The sequence below is a fragment of the Barbatula barbatula genome (assembly GCF_947034865.1).
Source record: "Barbatula barbatula genome assembly, chromosome: 1".
Lineage (NCBI taxonomy): Eukaryota > Metazoa > Chordata > Actinopteri > Cypriniformes > Nemacheilidae > Barbatula > Barbatula barbatula.
The window spans coordinates 32,563,744-32,583,872 of record NC_136766.1 but is presented as its reverse complement, the minus strand read 5'-3'; the positions used below and the strand labels follow the sequence as shown (position 1 = coordinate 32,583,872).

The window sequence follows — 20,129 nt, the reverse complement described above, 5'->3', positions numbered from 1 at the left end:
CTAAAGTTTACGAACCATTGGCGCGGCGGGAAGCGTTGCACAGTCCATTCGCAGTGACGAAAACAAAACATTACCTCATATTAGCATTTGGCTACTTTGCGTACGTCAAACGTCGTTTACGTTGACCCCAAGCTACACATTTTAGATTCGGGCTGTATACACGATTACTCCGACGATAACTTATTATATTGATCCGATCTGAGGTGAAGATGATGCGGAAGAAGAAGCGCCCATCTGTTACTGTGGACGAAGAATCCACACTTGATATTCCAAGTAAGTTTTGATGGTGACATCTCTGCAGCTTACTAAACCATTACTGTACCACATGAATGGAAATATTCAGATGACCTAAACGTACAGTATACAACCAGAACACTTGGCACTTATTATTTGACCCATAAAGCATTGCGCGCGTCTCCTGACAACAGTGTTTGAAACGTTGCCTGTTCTGCATAATGCTAACGATGAAAGCACAGAGTGGGTCACGCTGAACATGACCCGTGTGTGTCCTAATGTTGTGTTTCTGATCCCTATTAGATGTGTTGCTGATCTTTACGATGTCTCTTTATTCACACAGAGTCAAAAAAGGCCAAGAGCACCGCACGACCCTCAAAATCCTCAGTAAAGGAATCTCACCCGGATTCGGTCTTCGTCCAGTTACTCAAGGAGTCTGGGGTCACTTTGACACCTGTCAATACAGCTAATGAAATAGGTTTGATGACGTATACGAAAGTGCACACATAACATACACATATTGTTCATGTGCAGGTTGATACCATGTGACCTTTTTCTTGACAGCTGTCGATCAAGTCGTATTTCAGAAGCGACTCCAGCAGCATCTACGGAAAAGTCCCGGATTCCCAAATGTGAGAATTTTGTAATTAAATGGCATGTTATGCCATCATTAAAGAAAGAGAGCTTACAATATGCATATTTACAGTGTTGCACGTTTGTTTATTAGATCTTACAGGAGTTTATATCTGGGATGGAAACGTACATTGAGGATCCAGAGAGATTCAGAAACTGTCTGCTGCCCTGTGTGCCAGCTGCGCAGCAGGATAACAAGTAACACGCTTGTATTTGAAACAAAAAGAACCAGACATTGTTTTGCAGTGTAATAAAGTGTGCCGTTATTATGTTTACATTCTTTTTTTATATCAGTTCCGGCTCCTATCAGGAGAGTCTGGTGCGCTTGCTGCTTGGAATAGAATTGCTGCAGGTGAAGAAATCCCAACACACTTGTTGCACCTCACCGATTTGAGTATGAAACCTCAAACGACGAAAAACTAAGTTGTGTTTCCCCCCATGTTTAGACCCTGGTCATAAACACTTTGTTTGAAAAGCTTCCAGAGTTCATGTTTGAGGGGTAAGTGTCTACAGTCACGACCGCATTGTTGATTATAAATGGATGTTAAGGTCTAATAATGTAATACTCTTCATCAAGGTTATGTCAGTGAGTTTATTGTTCTGTTACAGTGTGACTGAGGATGGACTCAATGTTCCCCGTCTCATTATAAATCAGTTCAAATGGCTGGACCGAATCATAGACTGCAAGGTACTGTATTCGTACGGACAGCGTGAGATTTGGAGAGAGGTCATCACAGCTGTGATGATGTTCAGCACAGCACAGAAACTTACTGTCATTACGCCGTTTTCTCCGCCTGCTTCTGTAGGATTTGAGCAGTAAGCTGATGGAGATGGTGTCGGTGGCTCCTGTGGAAATCCAGAGGGACATTATCACCAGTCTTCCGGAGATCCTTGAGGACTCGCAGCATGCAGACATAGCCAGAGAACTGAAGTACGTCAGCATTAGTCTCACGCTCCCAGTGCAGTAGATGAGTACATGTGTTTCTTTGATGTCATCATGTTAAGATGGTTTGTATTGATGACGAGATGTTTATGTGTGTCTATGTTCTCTTGCGCAGTGTTTTACTCCAGCAGAACACGCAGCTCACTGTGCCGGTATTGGATGCTTTGTCCAGCCTGAATCTCAGCTCTGCTTTACTGTCAGAGGTACAGGACTCCAAAACACATGCACGTGCAACTAAATAAAACAATATCTTAATAATCTAAAACATTATTCATATTTTGAGTTTATTTAGCATTATTGAAATGTAAACTAAGCCCGTGAAGGCACTAAATGGGCGTCATGTTGGTAACGTTGAATCTTCTCATGACTATTTGTCATATGATACCGTATTTTGTAGGGTGGGAGAATTTTAGACCAATTTCGTGATTCAATTCTTATTTATATGGTTTCGATATCGTTTAGTTATCAGTAGTTTATTAAAAAAATTAGTTTTGCAGACATGGAATACATATTTAAATATATGCTGGTATCTGAAACCCTCCTACTACGCTATACAGATTCACATTAATAGTTGAGCCAATACAATTATGTTCAACATTACTTTTACTTTCAGTAACCAAACATTACTGTAAAAAAATACAAAACATTGTAAATGTGCAACAGTGAAATCACGAACAACTTGAAAGATGTTTAAGATAACAACTAGAATAGTGGCGCCATCTTCTGGACGAGGGGGGCGAAATACGGGTAACATTCTCTGAGCCAGGTGCCCTAAGAATAGCCTTCTTTAAATTGAAGATGGATTGAAATAGAAAAATCTATCTTTAAATGTGTGAACTCTGCGCTTTTTCCGTCAGGTGCGTGAGGCAGTGATGAGAACTCTCTCTGCTGCACAGTTAGAGGATCTTCCTGTTGTTGTGAAGTTCATCCTTCACTCCATCTCTACGTCGGATGCAAATGAGGTCAGATCTGTCAACCTTTTCTCTTTTCAAACCAGTAGGTGTGATCTACTCACCGGTTCAGTAACGGTTCGCTTTTGTTTTAAATAACCGTCTTAATGTGGTGATGACGTCATGTTGCTCGTGTCGTGTCCGTGGCGACCAGGTGGTGTGTGACCTGCGGAAGAAGCTTGAGTTGGAGCAGTGTGTTTTGCCAGCCGTCCTGCAGGCCTCCCAGAGCAAAAAGAAAAACCCAGGGTGAGACTTTTGCTCCTTATTAAAGTTCTTCCTTTCTTTCTTTGAGACGATCCGTTGCTCTGTCCTGAAGAGCTAGTAAGACCCAGATGTTCTGCCGACTGTTTTAAACAGAGCCTCATCATGCAGCAGCGGTCAGGACAGTGTGGCTCTGATTCTAGAAGTCATTAAGTCGGCTATCCGCTTCCAGAAGACCATCTCTGAGGCCTGGCTTAAGGTGAGCTCAGAGGTCACATCATCCGCACTGTCCGCCATCTTCAAACACAAATTATTTTATTAACAGTTGAGGTTTTTTTTGCAGTCCATAGAGAACGTTGATGAGCCGGAGGACCATAAGGTGCGATTGCCTTTAGTTTTGTAATAGTCATTGAAATTAGATACGTTAAAGAATTGATTTGACCTGCTGTGTCTCTCAGGTGATAGATCTGTTGGTGCTGCTCATTCTTCACGCCACTAACGCAAACCACAGCAGGCGGGGGGCGGAGCGAGCGCTGAAGGTCAAAGTTCGCAAGGGTTTGATTCAGGAGACTCTGCTGCAGAAGACCTTCAAGGGTCATGCTCAGGTCAGTGACGGCCCAGCAAGCACCATGCTTTAAAGGATTAGTTCACCAAAGAGCGTCAATTCTCTAATATTGACTTGAGTTTTATAGCTAAATGCTGTTAGGTCCTTTATCAAAGCAATCCAAATGACTCCAGTGGATTAATAAACATGCATGTAAATGTGTCGCAACTGTGTTGTGCAGGTGATGCGAGGTTATTTCCCCTCGATTCTGGCTCTAGCTCAGGTTCTCCTGCGCTCTCCAGACTGTTGTGTGGTGCCGTGTGGAGGTCACATGTACAAACAAGCTTTCACTGCCTTTGATTCCTACTGCCAACAGGTAAGACACGCTTACTGTACACTGACATTGAAGTTATTCGTAGAACTAACAACAGTATAAAATATTGTTTAACATTTCTGTTGTCCTCTATTCGCTCATATTTATTTTAATGCGATTAATCGAATCCAGAATAAAGGTTTGCATTTACATAATATATGTCTGTGTGCTGTGCATGTTGATTTTGTATTTATATCCACATACTAATGCTGTATATGTTTAGGTTAATTATTAATAAAAAATATAATAAACATTATTTGAATCAATCTAGACTTGCAAAAGTAAGTAAATTGTGACTTCTATCAAGCCCCAAAAACGAAGAAAGTGGCATAAAACTAGACAAAATGTCCCCTCGGCTATTGATTTCGGTTTGATACGAGGGTGAATGGATGATGACAGAATTGTCTAAATTGGGACTTTCTCTTTGATTGAGAAGTTCTGAATCCGTAACGTTTGATGCTGAAGCAGGTGTTTGTGAATGTGTTGTGTAGGAGGTGGTGGGCTCTCTGGTCACACACGCGTGTAGCGGTGTGAGCGGGGAGGTGGATGTGGCATTGGATCTTCTCTGTGAGCTGGTGTCTCAGAAACCTGCAGAGATGAGCCAGTTCACTGTTTTTGTGAAGGTACGCAAGAGTAATAGAAAGTTAGCGTAAATGTTAACCTTTCGCAGGTGTGATTTGTGGAGAATTGTGGGTATTTTGGTTACGTCCGTTGTAAGTTGATTTAGTAAAGTTATCTACAAGATGATTGTATCTTAATTTAATGCAAACGTGCTTTTTGGCAGGGTATTCTGGACTACATGGATAACCTGACATCGCAGCAGATCCGACGTCTCTTCCACCTGTTGAGTCATCTGGCATTTGGACATGAGCAGCAGGGGGGGCACATCCAGGTGAGAGACATGTTCTATAAGTTTATAAATAATTCTTATTTCTAGCCCTTGTTCAATTAGTTAAACAAAGATCTGTTCGCTTCCAGGACGACATGCACATCGTGATTCGTAAGCAGCTGTCCAGCACGGTGCCCAAGTACAAGCGTATCGGCATCATCGGGGCGGTCATGATGGTGGGCAGTATGGGCGCTTGCAGGTGAACTCTCCACCTTAGACACCAGCGGCAGACAGATGCCTCAGTGAGCTCTGATCTTCAGCTTTCTTCTTCTGTTTATGTAGAAATAAACCTGCTGGCTCTCAGGGTGGAACGCTGCCCAAAGAAACACACAGACAGGTGAGGGATCTGATAGGTAATATGATGACTGGGAGAGATCCGATTGGACATGATGTGGTGTGTCGTAGGTGATGGCTTTGTTGGAGTTGGTGCGTTCATGCAGTGAGAGTTCACCTGAGGCCGCCGCTCTGTGTTACGATGAGCTTGCCAACCTCCTGCAGACCTGCAAACTGGACCCTCTAGTGCAGGTGTGTGTGTGTCAGTAAATGTGCAGGGATAGTTCACCCAAGAATGTTTGTCAACATTTATTCGTCTTTCTTCCACAGAACACAAACGAAGATATTTGAAAGAACGTTGGTAACCGAACAACGGTGGTACTTTTATTGACTTTTATTGTATGGGCACAAAAGCAATGCTAGTCAATGGGTACCGTCGTTGTTTAGTCAACAGCATTCTTCAGAATATCTCCTTTTGTGTTCTGCAGAAGAAAGAAAGTCATAAATGATGTCAGAATGTTCATTTTGGGATGAACTATCCCTTTGAAGGGAACGAAGAACCATTTTACATAAGCTGGAATTGTGTATCTTCAGGCATGGATCGGGAAGAGGGTGTTAGAAGATTTCCAGGAAGATTTTGTCGTTGACCTTGGACCAGAGATGACAAGGTCAGTAAATGCGTTCTTGCATTATTATTCACAGTTTACAGGCCATATCGATGCATAAGTAACTTGGACAATCACGGACTTAGTATTATGTGTTTCTTTTATTATGCAAATGACCCAAATATGAAAGTTCTGTCATGGTTTCCAATCTTTCAGGAGTCTATCGCGACATTACAATTGTAAGTTTGTATTTCAGTTCTTTTGTGTTTCCGGCGTGTGCAATGTATCATCTGGATGAGGAGGAGAGTCAGGGAGGAATCGCCATCAATATCTTGCCTGTGATGGCCAAAGACCAGCAACACAAATCGGACGCGCCACAAACAGCTGGAGTCAAGAAAGAGAGGTCAAACCTGAAAACACACTCATAGACCACACGATCACATTTCATCTTTAGCATATAAATTCTATTTGGTAGGAGAATTGAATGCTTCCTTCCAGCGTTGTCAAATATAAACATTCTCTCTCTCTTACAGGCGTGTGTCCCCTCTGTGTTTGTTCTCGTTTTTTCGTCTTTTGAGGTTGTGTGAGGAAGTTCAGCATGACGGAGATCTGGAGGAGATCGACGCTCTGCTAGGTCAGATCTGACTTGATATGTTTTACTGACATTTGTTCGTATACTTTTACTGTGAACCTACAGGCATTTGTGTCTGATATCTGTGTTGGTGAAACAATACGTGTTATAAGGGGTTTTCGGTGTTCTTTCAGGTTGTCCTCTGATCCTGACTGATATGGAGGTGGTGGAGAAGGTTGAGAGTCTGTCCAGGACTGAGAGAGAGTTTCTCTGCTCGCTTCTGTTTTACACCATCAACTGGTTCAGAGAGGTCGGCGCATTATAAATGTTTTATATATTGTGTTTTTAATCGGTCTTCTAAATCTTCTTGAGAAAACTGCGAATGGTAATAACCGATATGTTATGTGTTGTTAGGTGGTAAATGCCTTCTGCAAACAGAAAGATACAGAGATGAAAATGAAGGTTGTTACTCGTATTCAGAACATCACTTACCTTCAGAGTTTACTGCAGACGTGCCTAGGAGGTACTGGAGTGAACCTTTATACACAGTTATATTGAGAGCTATGCTAAATGTGTTTCTCTTCATTTAACATTTATATACAATCAATATACGTGCATAAACAGTATGTCGATTTTTACTACAAGATGCATGTCAAATATTGGTGTTTTGTGTGAAACCCTTGTTTATTTGAAGGTTTACGCTGTTTCATTGTGTGTTTTGTTAGCTACACCCGGTTACACTCCTCCTCAGGCGAACTTCGATGGAGATCGTGTTGAAGGGGTCGTACCTTCTTCCTCCATCCCTCCGCCAAAGAAAGGAAACAAGGGTAAACAAGCTAAAGAGATTTATCTCTCATTTGAGGTTTTATCATTTAGACCGTGTCACATCGACTAGAATGTTTGTGTGTGTTTGGGGACAGTTGGGAAGAAGAGGAAGGCGTCAGTGAATAAGAACACTTCAGCAGACAAATCCGAGCTGGAAGGGGCCGCAGAGGCAGAAGAGTCCCAGCAGGTACATTTTTTTTACTCACATTTTGACAAGAACCCGATAACATGACTTGATTATGCTGGTTATAATGTAAATCTTCTTTAAAAGTGCCACCTGTGAAAACTTTATTTATGCATTTCCTATTATTAAAAGACAATAACGCAAATGGAGCGATTTGCACAAGTAAATGACATTCAAAGTCAGTGCACAGATGCTAGTTCAACTTCAGCCAGAAATGTGCGGATGCGTGAAGACACTCCCCATCGCACTTAGTTTTTTTTTTGCTTCAACAAACTATTCCCGCGAGTAATAAAGAGCGAGGAACGCGATGGTGTGAACACAGCATTAACGTTGTATTACGACAGGACCATCCAGACAAAGAGTGCGAGAAGGAGAAAGAGAAGGAGACCACATCAGGGGTCAGTCTGGCTTCCTATTGGCCGTTCTTCAGAGAGCTGGATGTTGAGGTTTTGAGCGTGCTACGGTGTGGCCTACTGTCTCGGACGCTACTGGACACCGAGCAACACAGTAAAGTAAATCCACACTGTGTGATGTTCTTTGGTCTTAAGCATGCTCATGCTTTTCCTTCGTTCGGTATGCTCTGATACGTTTTTTGTGGTTGTAGATCAGAGAAGAAGTGCAGTTGGGCCCCGCAGAGTTGCACTTCCTGTTGGAGGACATGTGGCGTAAAATGGACTTCAGTTTGGCTTCTTCTCCAGCCAAGAAGGCCCCGTTTTTTAAAGTATGCACACACACAGCTTTACGTGATACAAGTTGCACCCGAATCATCAGCCAATCGGGTTTTAGGGTTATGCTTTCATCTGATTTGAGGGTACTGTGCCACACACACATGCAATATCACGATGAGTGAATATTGTGTCTCTCTTTAGAGTAAGACAGACAGAACTGTAGGATTTGCACACCTGCAGCAGAAAAACGCCAAAGAAATCAGCACCTGCTGCATCGAGCTGCTGCCCACCCTCTGCACTCACCTGGAGAACTGCCACAATCACTTTCAGGTACATATATTTCTGATGACCTTTGTTCATTTCGGTTCGTTTGGGAAAATGGATTTTCGAAGAACTAAAATATCATTGTGTTTAACCTGCCTTAAAGGTTCATTTCAATGCGCCACAGACGTTACTTTGTTGATCCAGAAAGTCTTTTAAATGTGTCCACACAGACTCTGCTGACGGAGAATCAGGGAGTTGTTGATGCCTCCGGTGTGGATGTGAAGGAACAGCAGCTTATGTCGTCGGCCTATCAGCTTCTCCTGCGAGTGCTACACACCACGTTCAGCTGGTGAGACCCGAAAGACTTCAGTCTGTCCTGTTTGTTTCAGCTCTGTGCTAATAAAAATAACTCTTGTGCACCAGCTAGTCTGTATTTGTGTTTTCATGAATTGAAGTTGGATGAGAACTATGTAACATAGACCTTATAATATATAACAATATTTCAGCAAAATAAAGTGAGGGTTGGTTTCTGTCGAGCCATTTAACCTGCTGTTGATCTTCAGGTCTGGCTTCTCTGGTCCCGAGCACCGTGTTCTGCTGAAAAAGGCTCTGAGAGTTCTGGCCAGCCGACTGAAGGAAGAAGAGACCGATCTGACCCTGGATCAGCTCAGCAAGTGAGATCGGTTGTCATATGTGTGCATTCTGTCAGTGAAGAGTTTGAAGCGTAACGTCTGTCTTTGGTGTTTTATGTACTCAGGCATGCTTTCCAGTATCTGCAGAACTTTAAAAGCTCTCTGCCCAGTCTGAACGCTGCCTTGTGTCTCACCCAGCTGCTCATTGTGCTGACACAGATCGGAGGGTCAAACCACAGGGCTTACAGAGAGCAGATCTGTGAGTTCGATGTACAGTACTGTATCCTCTCAACACATCGGGTTTACAATATACAGTGGCCATAAAAGTATTCAGACATTAAATGCATCAGTTGGTAAAACCAAATGCTTGTTATTTCCGGTTGAAGTATAGAGAAGGCCTCCAAATCAGAATTTTGATTGTTTGTTAGCGCCATCTGGTGGGGTAAAAATAAAGAACAACAACAATATAAAACAGGAATGGATAGTCATCAGATATGTTATAATTGTAATAACAGATTCCTCATTTAGTTGTGCTACAATGAGTTTTAAACTGATTTCCTCCCAGCATCCCTGGCGAAGCATTTCTTGTGTCAAGAGTGGGTAACAGCGAGTGGAGAGAGAGAGCGAGGAAACAAATACAACGAAGCTCTTCAAACCCTCCTCAGGTACCTTATGAGAAAAAGTCACAATGATAACATCAGACTTCATTCGTGGATCCTAAATAAAACCTAAATAAATGAGGAACATTTGCACTTTTAAGGTCCATGTGATTTGGTCTCAAGTTCCAATATTCCCCAAAATCATATTGATCATGTTAACACTTTTTTTACTCTAGTATATATCTGGAACACACTGATGACGTCCTGAAGGCCGTGGAGGAGATCGCAGGTGAAGGAGTTCCAGAGTTATTAAACGCTGGTAAAGATGCCAGCTCTCGCAGCTGGCCCACGCTCAACAGGTACAGCAAAGGGCCACACTTCCTCTCATGTTCAGGACAGACAGAGCAGCTGTGATATTTCTTCATGTGTCTAAACCTGCAGGCAGACCTTCCTGGTGTACTACAAGAGCTTGATGGCAGAGCTGGAGAGAGCCGTGCGCAAGATTCCTCCCAGCAAACAGAGCGATAACCGAGAGGTGCGTCCCATTTAAGAAAATCAAGTGTATGGCTTTTATTGGTCTTGAACTGATCAGCTTTGGCTTCCGTCAGGTGCAAAGCGAGAAACTGTTAACGTGGAACCTGGCCGTGCGGGATTTCCACATTCTCTTAAACCTGGTCAAGGTACAGAGGCCTTTACATCATTTCTGTGCTACCAATTTCGTCTTTGCAGAACACAAAAGAAGATATTTTGAGGAACGTGTGTAACAAAACAGCATTGAACCCCAGTGGCTTCCATTGTCACTGAGACACGTCTCAAAATATCGCCATAGAAAGAATAAGTCATATCCAGCGTTTAAACATGGGGATAGATTTTTATTTTTGGATGAACTGTCTCTTTAAAGTTTATTCTTTTTTGGGACAGGTGTTTGACACCAGACCTGTACTCACGGTGTGTTTAAAGGTGAGAGACGTTAGACTCTTGGACACAAACACACAGAATTAAGGGCTACTTACAGTACGGCGATAATGTAATTGAAATGGTATGCTTTAATTTTTTCTTCAGTATGGCCGTCTTTTTCTGGAATCATTTCTAAAGCTGGGAATGCCTCTGCTCGACTACAGCTTTAAAAAACACAAGGTATTTGTTTCATCTCAGCATGGAGCATGCGTCAGATTTTTATATACCGAGTGCTTTGAACACTTTTCAGCTTCTTTTTCTGCTCATTTCATTTCTTTCCACATTGATGTGTCTTCTCAGGAGGATGTTCAGAGTCTACTAAAGACCTTTCAGCTCAGTACTAGACAACTCCACCACATGTGTGGTCATTCAAAGGTAAACGGCACCATCGGCAACGCACTAGACGCTAACATTGTAACCGTTGCGTCTCTTATTCTAACCACTGCTGTTCTGTGCTCAGATCAGGCAAGATACAGGTCTGACCAATCACGTCCCTGCCCTGAAGAAAAGTCTGGAGCAGTTTGTGTATCGCGTGAAGGCCATGCTCACTCTGAACCACTGCCAGGAGGCTTTCTGGCTGGGGAACCTGAAAAACAGAGACCTGAAGGTGAGCTCTGATACCTAGCCATGAGTTCGCGACTGGCTCGAATTCAGCTTTGCTTCTTTACCCATTTTACCGTTTAATAATGTGCTTGTTGTTTTAGGGTGAAGAAATTCTCTCACAGAGGTCACAGGTCGCTGATGAGCAAGAGGAAGAATCGTCTCAAGTGCAGAGCGACACTGAGGTATAAAACAAGAGTCTTCAGCTTTGTCTTTTAAAATAACTCATGCTGGCCTCAGATAGGCCTGTAAGATTATGGCGTTTCAAACCGGCATGTTAAGAGAGAATCGGCATCTACAGCATCGTTTGTCTTGCATTTGACATTTGTCTACAACAACAAAACATAAAGAGCCACAATTTTTGTTGCGGGTATGGGCTAGTTCCACAAGATGGCGCCAGTGAGCTTGGTCCGCAGACTAATTTCCGGTCATATAACACTAACTAGTTTATTGGCTCAAGGAAGTGCTCAGAAATGTAAATAGACACTATCATATCACTTATATATTACTTTGTTTTTTATCCAAAAAATCCTTCCCCATAAAGGGTTATACGACCAGAAATTACCAACTCTGGCGTCTCGAAAGCTCACCGGCGCCATCTTGTGCAACTGGTTAATTACTGGTTAAAAGGGTGTTTTGAGTGCATTCTTTTTTTCACAGTAATGTAGTTTCAGATCCAAAGCATGCAAACTTGTACAGTACATAGATGTAGTTTTTCATTCTACAGAATAAAAGTTTTACTACAAATTATTTGCCTTTACTTGAAACCGAGTACAAAATACTTCTGACCAGTTAAAATTATGACAATTTGTCTCATGCACATGCTTTCTGGATGTTAAATTGAGTGTGCTTTGATACAGGAGAGCGAATCGGACGAGAGAACTGATCAACAGCCAGAGGAAGACGTGGAGGAATCTAATGATTCGGATTGAAATCGCTTTATATTGGCATATGATCAATACACTATTATTGCCTTCATGTTACGTATTTTCAGAATATGTGATTTTATTTAAAAGATTAAGCTAATAAATATACATTTGTGTTGTTTAACGTTCATCTAAGATGAGCGGTCAATCCATTTTTAAAAGCCTCTCCATCCTGTGCATTATGTTTGTTTTATATGTAACCAATATGTTCAGATTTGAGTTCCATAAATTGGCTGTTTCATGTGGTTAAAAATACTGATATATATTTCCAAAAACAAAGTCTTCAATCTGTATCTGTAAACACATTAAATCACCTCTTTTAATAACTTACAAGTATATAGTTCAAACTGCCTGTATAATACTTTGTCTCATAGCCAAGATAGAAAATAAGCCTTAACCAAACATGCAGTCTTAATAAAAGTTCTTAAAACAAAAGGTTGGTTGTGTAGTGTATCATTAAAATGGAAACGAGATGGACATAAGACAAAAATTAAAACTGTAAAAGTTCATTACATATTGCATCAGAGGCAGCAAAGTGTGACAGTGATACGGCCAGCATTAGTATTTCACAAATAATGTCTAAATTAACAGAATAAAAACATGGCTGTATCATATCATCTCATTTAAATTCTAAATAAATACAGTTACTATCTCTCATTTGTTCCAATACATTGCAACGCATGAATTTGGGCACCACGGATACAGGTTTCATCCTATGAGTACTTGTCTGCTTCCAAACAAAACAAAAAGTGTGTGATAGAAAAGGCTCAGCTTTGGCTGAAGACGTCTGTAGCAGCTTGTTCAACCAAGAGCACTTTCTCGATCACCCACATAAGAAACGCAGAGGACCTGAGAGTCTGAACCACAGGCGGCCATGATCGCACGTCCAGATCTCCTATACTCTATGTCCAGTCTGTGAGGTAGTCCTGCAATAGAGATCAGTGGGTAAAAATGGCTTCTGATGGGTTCAAAAGATGCCACGGAGCTTAAGGCCAGGACACACTTGTTCTCACTAGGCCTTTTTGTGGTTAGAGTCTCATCCTCTTGAGACGGGCTCACAGCTCGTCGTGGTTCCTGGTCAGGTCTTCGCCGTAGTTGGTGGCCTGGCTGCCTACGAACATGTTCCAGTTCTCCAGAATCTCTTCTTTGGTGAGCATCTGATCCTGAGGAATGACACAACCCGAATGAGGAATACAGATTCGTATGTTGTCCTCTGAACTCGCATGGACATGTATGACACACGCGCAGTTAAATGGTAGTCCAAATCCATCTAGAACAGGGGTGTCAAACATACGGCCCGCGGGCCGTATACGGCCCGATAAGGCGTCCAATACGGCCCGAGGGAAGATTTGAAAAATAATATAAATATGAAATAAAAGTTTATTATTATTTTAACTTTTTATTAAATAAAGTTTATTAATACAATCAGGTTTTCGCTGCCATGTTATGTTTTGTTTTATTACATTTTTTATTTTATCATTGATCATTTAATTGGACTTCTGCCGGAACCCCTAACAAGCATGCGCATTCTGAAGCGCCGCCTACATTTCGAAAACAAAGTCGGCTAAGTTGTGCGGCAAGGACTAGTGATTTAAAAATGTCCAAATAAAGAAAACTGACGGAAGGAGATGTATTTCTTCTGAGAGTTCAACGGTAGGCCGGTATGTTTAATCTGCTCACAAGCCGTGGCTGTGCAAAACGAGTACAATATTAAACGGCACTATGAGATACAGATAGAAATTTGATAAATACACTGGACAGCTTCGAAAAGTCAATAATTTAACTTTAGCCTCGGAAAAAAGCAGTCAACGATCACAAAAAGAACAGGGACTGATGAAGCTGTAAAGCTATTTGATCGCCAACGAAATCGCAGCGGGATCAAAGCCGTTTTCAGAGGAAGAATTCATCAAGAATCGGTAATGAACATTAACAAGTCCAACCTGCGCTCTCGACTCACAAACAGACAGATAAATGACATTATGAGATTGATGTGGTTGAAGAAAAGAGATGTCAGGAAGCAGGAATTAAAATCATAATGCAGATGCGATCTAGATCTTTTGTTGTTAAAGGGAATTTCTAGTATATATTTAATGTTCATATCCAAAGTGAAGTTGTACTACTGTACTAATGGTTAAATATGTTAAGGCAGTTTTTCCTATAAGTGAATTATATTGTATAGCTTGTATGGTTCATATTTAATGTGACCGTCTGTACACAAATAGAGTCTGTTGCATTTTTGTCATTACTAGTTTAAAAAGTATCTGACAAAAAATATTCATATTCAAAGGAAAGGGTTTTGATCGCCTTACCTAAACAAAATAGTTTTTTCAAAGAGGAATAAGAGTGTTATTGAACCGTTCTGAGGATTTATTAAATGCACCTTTCACAGAACAATATGTCTTTCTAGTTATTTTGCTAATTCATTTGTAATTTGGTGCAATATGGTTTCAAAAAGGTGATTCGGCCCGCACATTGTCACTTTTCTCTCCATCCGGCCCTTACCCTAAAATGAGTCTGACACCCCTGATCTAGAATATCATTTGGTGATAGTTTTCCATCTATTTACATTCACTTGAAAGGAACTTGAAAGCCAAATGAGTGGATTTATTTGCTTTTTGGAGCTTCAACATGTTGGGACCCATAAAGTGAGGTGTATTAAAAATAGTGAGTTTCATCTTTACCTTATCTGTGTCCGACTCGTACACTAAGTGTCTGGCCTCGGCCTGAGCGTGATCATAGTCTTGTGGGAGAATCCAGAGACGAATCTCTTCCTGGTCCATCTTCCCGTCTTTGTTGAGGTCTCTGAAGTCTGAAAATTGGTCCCTCTCTGTCTTCACCCAGGCTGGTTCTGGACCATTATCTTCATTTCCAAACATGTCAGCTGGAAACAGCAAGAATACATTGTCGGTAATCATAATACAAATACGTAACATGGGCCCCCCCCAAAAAAAATATAGAAGTTGCCTGTATGCAAATTAGTTATAAACTTACCAATGTATTCATCTTCATCTACATGACCATCTCCATTCTTGTCAATGTCCTCCAGGGTTTCCTAGAAGAAGAATACAGAGCACAAAGTGAAACTGTCAGCATCCTGTTTTCAGTACTTTCAGATTCAATATTAATTTCATTTCACACGTACAAGAACCACAATGTCCTTCATGTGATCGAACTCTTCCGGGTGAAGGAACGCCGTGAACTCGTCTCGCTCCGCAGCCAGGTCACCGTCCAAATCTGCCGTCCTGAACCTGCGTTCATCTCGAGGGAGCATCTTCTTGAAACTGAACTGATCGGTCGCATCCTCAAACTCCTCTGGGTTGGCTGAAAAGAGATGATGTCACATCAAGACATTGTAAGGGGCCACTTTGTATAGATGTGCATTTTAACCAAGTGAGTTCCAAGTCCTTGTTCGATCAGATCATCCACCTCTTGAAAAGATCCCCACCCTTTTAAAGTGAAATGTTTAACTCTGTCACCTTCGAGTTGTTCCAAATCTGTATAAATGTCTTTGTTCTGATGACCACAGGGAAAGTTATTTGGAAAAATGCTTTTAAACAGATTTTGCCTCCCATAGTAGGAAAAAATACAATTGTCATCAAAAGTGCCCGATAAAGTAATTATTCCTACTATGGGAGTCAAAATCTGTTTGGTTATAAGCACTGTTCCAAATATATTTCTCTGTGTTCATCAAAACAATGAAATGTATACAGATTTGCAACAACTCGGAGGTGAGTAAACGATGACAGAAGTTTCATTTTGGGTGAAGAATCCCTTTAATAAGACCATGACAATTTTCGCTTCAGGTGACCATCACAAACGCAATGATTCACTATCAAAGGTTGATCGAGAGTTATGGGACCCACCCAGGTAGTATCCGTAGGTTGCTTGCTTGTATTCATCCCATGAGATCTTATTGTCTTTGTTCAGGTCGTAATCACTCCAGACCTTTGCCACGTTCTCATAGACGTAACGTTTCTGGACTCTCTTGATCCAAGCCTTGAGTTCATCGGTGGTGATGTATCCATCGCCGTCGCTGTCAATACGGTTGACAATTTTTCTGAAGAAGTCAAAAAAAAAAAACACCTCTCGGTTAACTCTTTCTGGATTGAACTAATCTTACACTGCGAACATTTTAAATTGTCTAATGCCACGTTTACACGATGAAAAACGGAAACGTTTTTTTTTCGTTTTTTAAAATTTTCACGTCCACACGACAACGTTATCGAAACAATCCGCGCTTACACTGAAACGCTGTATTACGCATGCCACGCCAGTAGTTGTCGACATCACTTTGTAATGGCTTGACGGTTTATTGGAAGGCGGACTTCCGTCGCTAAAGAGACCATACAATACCGAGCGCTGCATTTCTCCTAATTCATAGTGAAGAGAAGAGTGCGCACATATACAAACAACCAAACAAGATGGAAAAAAGTTTGGCCATTGGAAAGTTTTCCTTCCATCTACGTCGCCATGGAGATGAGAACACCTTGGTTTAAAAAAAACTTTAACTTTAAACTCCGTTTTCAAAAGTTTGCGCTACGAGTCCCCTAAAACGCCGTGTAAACGGACAGCCAAATCGCGTACATGAAAACGGTCTCGTGTAAACGGCCCCTCAAAGTGGCAAACCGTGAAAACATGATGTAATGTTAAGTAATCTGGCGCGGATTGGTCGGTCATGGGTTGGATGCCCAATAAATAAAAATGTAAAGGGATATCTCACCCAAAAATGACAATTCCGTCATCGTCTGCATAAATGAAACGCTACAGATGACATGTTCTGGGCACCATTGACTGCCATAGTGTCCGTATCCTACAGTGGCAGTCAATAGTGCCCGAGAACATTTTTCCAAATATCTTTATTTGTGACCAACCGAATGGAGAGTTAATGATGACACAATACACATCCGGGTGAACTGTCCCTTTAGAAACAAGTGTCTGCCAAGTGCACAATTGTTATATATGCAATGTCTACAAAAAACGTGATTTGCGTGAGATTCACCCACTTGGCAACCCAACTCAAATCTATCCGAGCAATGGAAGGAGCAGCCAATGTATTTATATCGCGATGCCACGTTGTGACGTTCCCTCCCCTACAGCCCGCATACCCAGAGGTCCAATCAAAACGCCTACATGCCCATATGATCCAACGTGTACACTGGAAAACTGATAACGGAAACGTTAAACTGACCCATAATGCCAACATGCTTCATGACGACAAACAACGTTGACATGCAACTATTGACCGTTTCCACACATACAGAGTTTTCACGCACACCGAGATCTTACCCCAATCTCGCTTTGCTCTCCTCCGGGGTGAGCTGGTCAAAGGTGGTCGCCTCTTCTTTGCCCAAAAAGGCCTCGTGGTCGTACTGGTAGCTCTGGTTGTCCTCGTGCGCTTGTCTGCTCAGATCAGGACCGTGGTGAACGCGCTCCTTCCGCACGGTGGGTTTCCCGTGAACAAGACACGCGCATAGCGAGAAAACGCACAAATACGCGCACGCGTCCATGATCGATGCAATCCGAGTTTGAATCGGGCACGCGGGTTTAAACGTGCGTGTAATCGAACTTATTCTTCCGATAAAGGCACGCGCCACGCACGACGCGTTACGGTGTTTGATGCGTAAACTAGTAGAAAACGACTCACGTCATCTGATCACAGTACGAGTCGATTCAAACATACCCGGCGGATCGCAAAGCGCCACAACCAAACCCCGAGCGGACGTGTTGCGACTCGCGGCCAATCGCGTCGCGGCTGACGGAGCACGTTGTCGGTAGAAGGTCTGCTATTGGTCAGCGCCCTTGTCTGTTAGTCGAGATGGGCGTGGACGCCACGTTGCAAGATGACACGCTGGAGGGGTCGCACTCTTTTTCGGAGTGTCAAATATTGTGCGACTGGCTAACATCGTGTCTGAATGCATAAAAATAGTCACTGGTTTAGCTTGGATGTAATTTATCAGTGGTTACTTAGTAAAGCTTTGCTAAAAACTGAATTTACATTAGAAATCTGCACCTTAGAAAAAACACCTTGCCTTACTATATTTTATTTTTACCGTGCAATTTACAGTCTTGGGTCTGCGTACTTTGTAATTGAGAAACGACATCATATAGGAATGCTTTTTGTTGAAATCGTGCGTTACAACCTATAGTATAGATACCGACTGTTTCACATTTTGAAGTTTATTTGTCGTGTCATTGACAATTTGTACATTGACGTGCTATATGAGGCTCAGGCATGTAGAGCTTGTTAATCGACGTCACGCCGTGTTGAATGTTACGCCATCTTGGGAGGACGGCTGCTGGTGTGTTTTGTTTTTCGGGTTGGATTAGGAAATATAGATATGGCGGGTCGGTCTTGCTGTGTTAAAAACTGCAATAGCATTAAGCATAACGGTACATATCAAAACAATAATATCACTTGAGTATTATCCTCCCAAGATGGCAGCGCCAATGCAACATAGAGAGTGACGTCAGCTTCACATTCTCTATAAGCAGTACCATATAAAAAAGGAGCGAGGTAAAACAGATTTGACTGATATTTGTCCTCCCACAAAGGCTCCACCATATTGGAACAGAAAGACAAGCTGTTGCAACAAGATGAAAGCACATATTTCCTTAGAATGTCATTGGATGGTGTAGGGTCAGATTTGTTTTCACTGGAGTTTGCCGAAATTAAAAGGTTTGGAATAGAAGATGGCATACTTTTTAGCCTAGAAATAAACTTAAGCAGAATGCTTAGTGTAGTCCAAAAACATCATGGCGCATTCTGTTATCTTTCAAGGCTTCTTTCAGTCTGGTTGCGTTCAACCACTGTGAAATAAGAAGTGAAAGTTTACACTGTTTGTGAATAATGTCACAAATTGAAAACAGTTGGAGCTTTAAGACAAATCATTCAGAGATAGCATAATTGACCCTTGTACCTTCAAAGGGACCATTAGTTACGCTAGCTAATGGGAAATAATCAATTAGGTAGGACCTAATGAAGCCTGCAGGCTAAAAGCAACAAGATTTTCAGGTGCTTTAAAGAGGATAGTAGCACTGACATCTGTACTGTTGTGGTACTAGTGTTATTCTACGATGATTCTCTCATCGCATCTGCTCTGTTCACTATATAAAGAAACTGGAATTTACAGAATTACTATGTTTTTACCGATTTTCGAAATACAGTAAAAATGGCAAATTACAGAAAAAGACTGCATGCTAATAAAAAAAGAAACATGACCTTTCACGTAGTTTTTACACTATTTTAGAGTATTTTATTGGCAACCCAGCTGTATTTTTTACTTTTATTTGACAATTTTGTACATGATGAACGTTCAGGTCTACACAGCGCTGTTATGCTAATGGAGCATTTAAGTCCTTCTGGGTCCTCACCCCCGACCTGTACACTTGAGGCTTAAAGAAAATGTAGTTGCACCATACCGTTTATATAAATCTAAACATTGGCGTGGTTTTTGCATGCACATACACTGTAAAAAATATTTTTTTAAGAATTTACACATAATGTAAAAAAAGACGGATTTTTCATGTATTTTACAAAATAACAGTAAAAATTTAAATTTACAGAAAAAGACCGCAAATTTACAAGAAAAATGGGGGAAACGTAATTTTATAGGACGAAAACAGTTATTTTACGGTTTATTTCTGGCGCCACAGATTTTTTTACAGTGTATTCTAAACTTAAAAATGAGGCAAGAATCAACAAGTCTACGTAATTCTACATCAGAAATATGAATTTATTCAGAGGACAGCGACTCATACCGCCTTTCCCTAACCACTTGAAACTAAGCTGATTCAAACTGACTGATAAACTATAAATGAAACACTAAACATTCATCACTCAAATGAATGTCCACCTTCAGGCTGTTTTCATTAGGGAGAGCTGGGACTCTCAGCTTATGTTAAAACGTAGCATGTGTTAGTAACGTATTATGCAAATAATGAAAGACGAAAATGAGTGTTGTCCGATTTACAAAGGTTAATTAGATATGACACTGTGAGCACGTTATTCCCATAGCACAACACACGAGTCCATAGAAATGTAGAGCATATGGAAATATTTATTAATATGTGAATAATTAAATATGAAAATCTTTCCCTAGTCTCTGCTTGACAGAAATCTACACTGGCACGTGTCACCCATGTTCATGTTTGAGCCCATCAGGAAACACTGTTTTAAGAAACACATTTTTCTCAAAGAAATGGTCTTGTATTGTAGTATTTGTGCTAATCTATGCAAATTCAAATGGCTCACACAAACT

The 20,129-nt window shown here is 41.4% G+C and overlaps 2 protein-coding genes across 4 annotated transcripts; one reads left to right on the top strand and one right to left on the bottom strand.

Moving 5' to 3' along the window:
* Positions 1-16: 16 nt before the first annotated feature.
* On the top strand, positions 17-12,297 carry fancd2 (FA complementation group D2). The gene is made up of 43 exons (XM_079459764.1): positions 17-273; positions 578-712; positions 799-866; positions 962-1,065; positions 1,162-1,219; positions 1,314-1,366; positions 1,477-1,555; positions 1,674-1,798; positions 1,926-2,013; positions 2,668-2,772; positions 2,915-3,006; positions 3,118-3,220; positions 3,305-3,340; positions 3,420-3,566; positions 3,747-3,881; positions 4,370-4,501; positions 4,663-4,770; positions 4,857-4,966; positions 5,050-5,104; positions 5,173-5,292; positions 5,635-5,708; positions 5,902-6,048; positions 6,179-6,279; positions 6,411-6,526; positions 6,631-6,739; positions 6,942-7,043; positions 7,137-7,228; positions 7,570-7,737; positions 7,830-7,946; positions 8,095-8,223; positions 8,388-8,506; positions 8,721-8,831; positions 8,915-9,048; positions 9,355-9,454; positions 9,625-9,747; positions 9,830-9,923; positions 9,997-10,068; positions 10,310-10,348; positions 10,451-10,525; positions 10,646-10,720; positions 10,806-10,952; positions 11,050-11,130; positions 11,806-12,297. The coding sequence occupies exons 1-43, from the start codon at positions 210-212 to the stop codon at positions 11,875-11,877; spliced, it is 4,314 nt and encodes a 1,437-aa protein (XP_079315890.1). The 5' UTR covers positions 17-209; the 3' UTR covers positions 11,878-12,297.
* Positions 11,917-17,646, bottom strand: rcn1 (reticulocalbin 1, EF-hand calcium binding domain). Of its 3 annotated transcripts, none has more exons than XR_013786339.1 (7): positions 17,158-17,646; positions 15,735-15,928; positions 15,014-15,192; positions 14,863-14,923; positions 14,553-14,752; positions 12,875-13,034; positions 11,917-12,797 (listed from the first exon to the last, which is right to left on the bottom strand). XR_013786339.1 is itself a non-coding variant. In XM_079451472.1 (7 exons), exons 1-6 carry the CDS (start codon positions 17,376-17,378, stop codon positions 12,927-12,929), a joined length of 963 nt encoding a protein of 320 aa, XP_079307598.1. In that variant the 5' UTR covers positions 17,379-17,586; the 3' UTR covers positions 12,166-12,797; positions 12,885-12,926. The 3 variants fall into 3 exon arrangements, 2 of the variants coding, with proteins under 2 accessions (XP_079307597.1, XP_079307598.1); XM_079451472.1 differs by having other exon boundaries at positions 12,166-12,797; positions 12,885-13,034; positions 17,158-17,586; XM_079451471.1 differs by having other exon boundaries at positions 12,103-13,034; positions 17,158-17,645.
* Between the last annotated feature and the right edge of the window lie 2,483 nt (positions 17,647-20,129).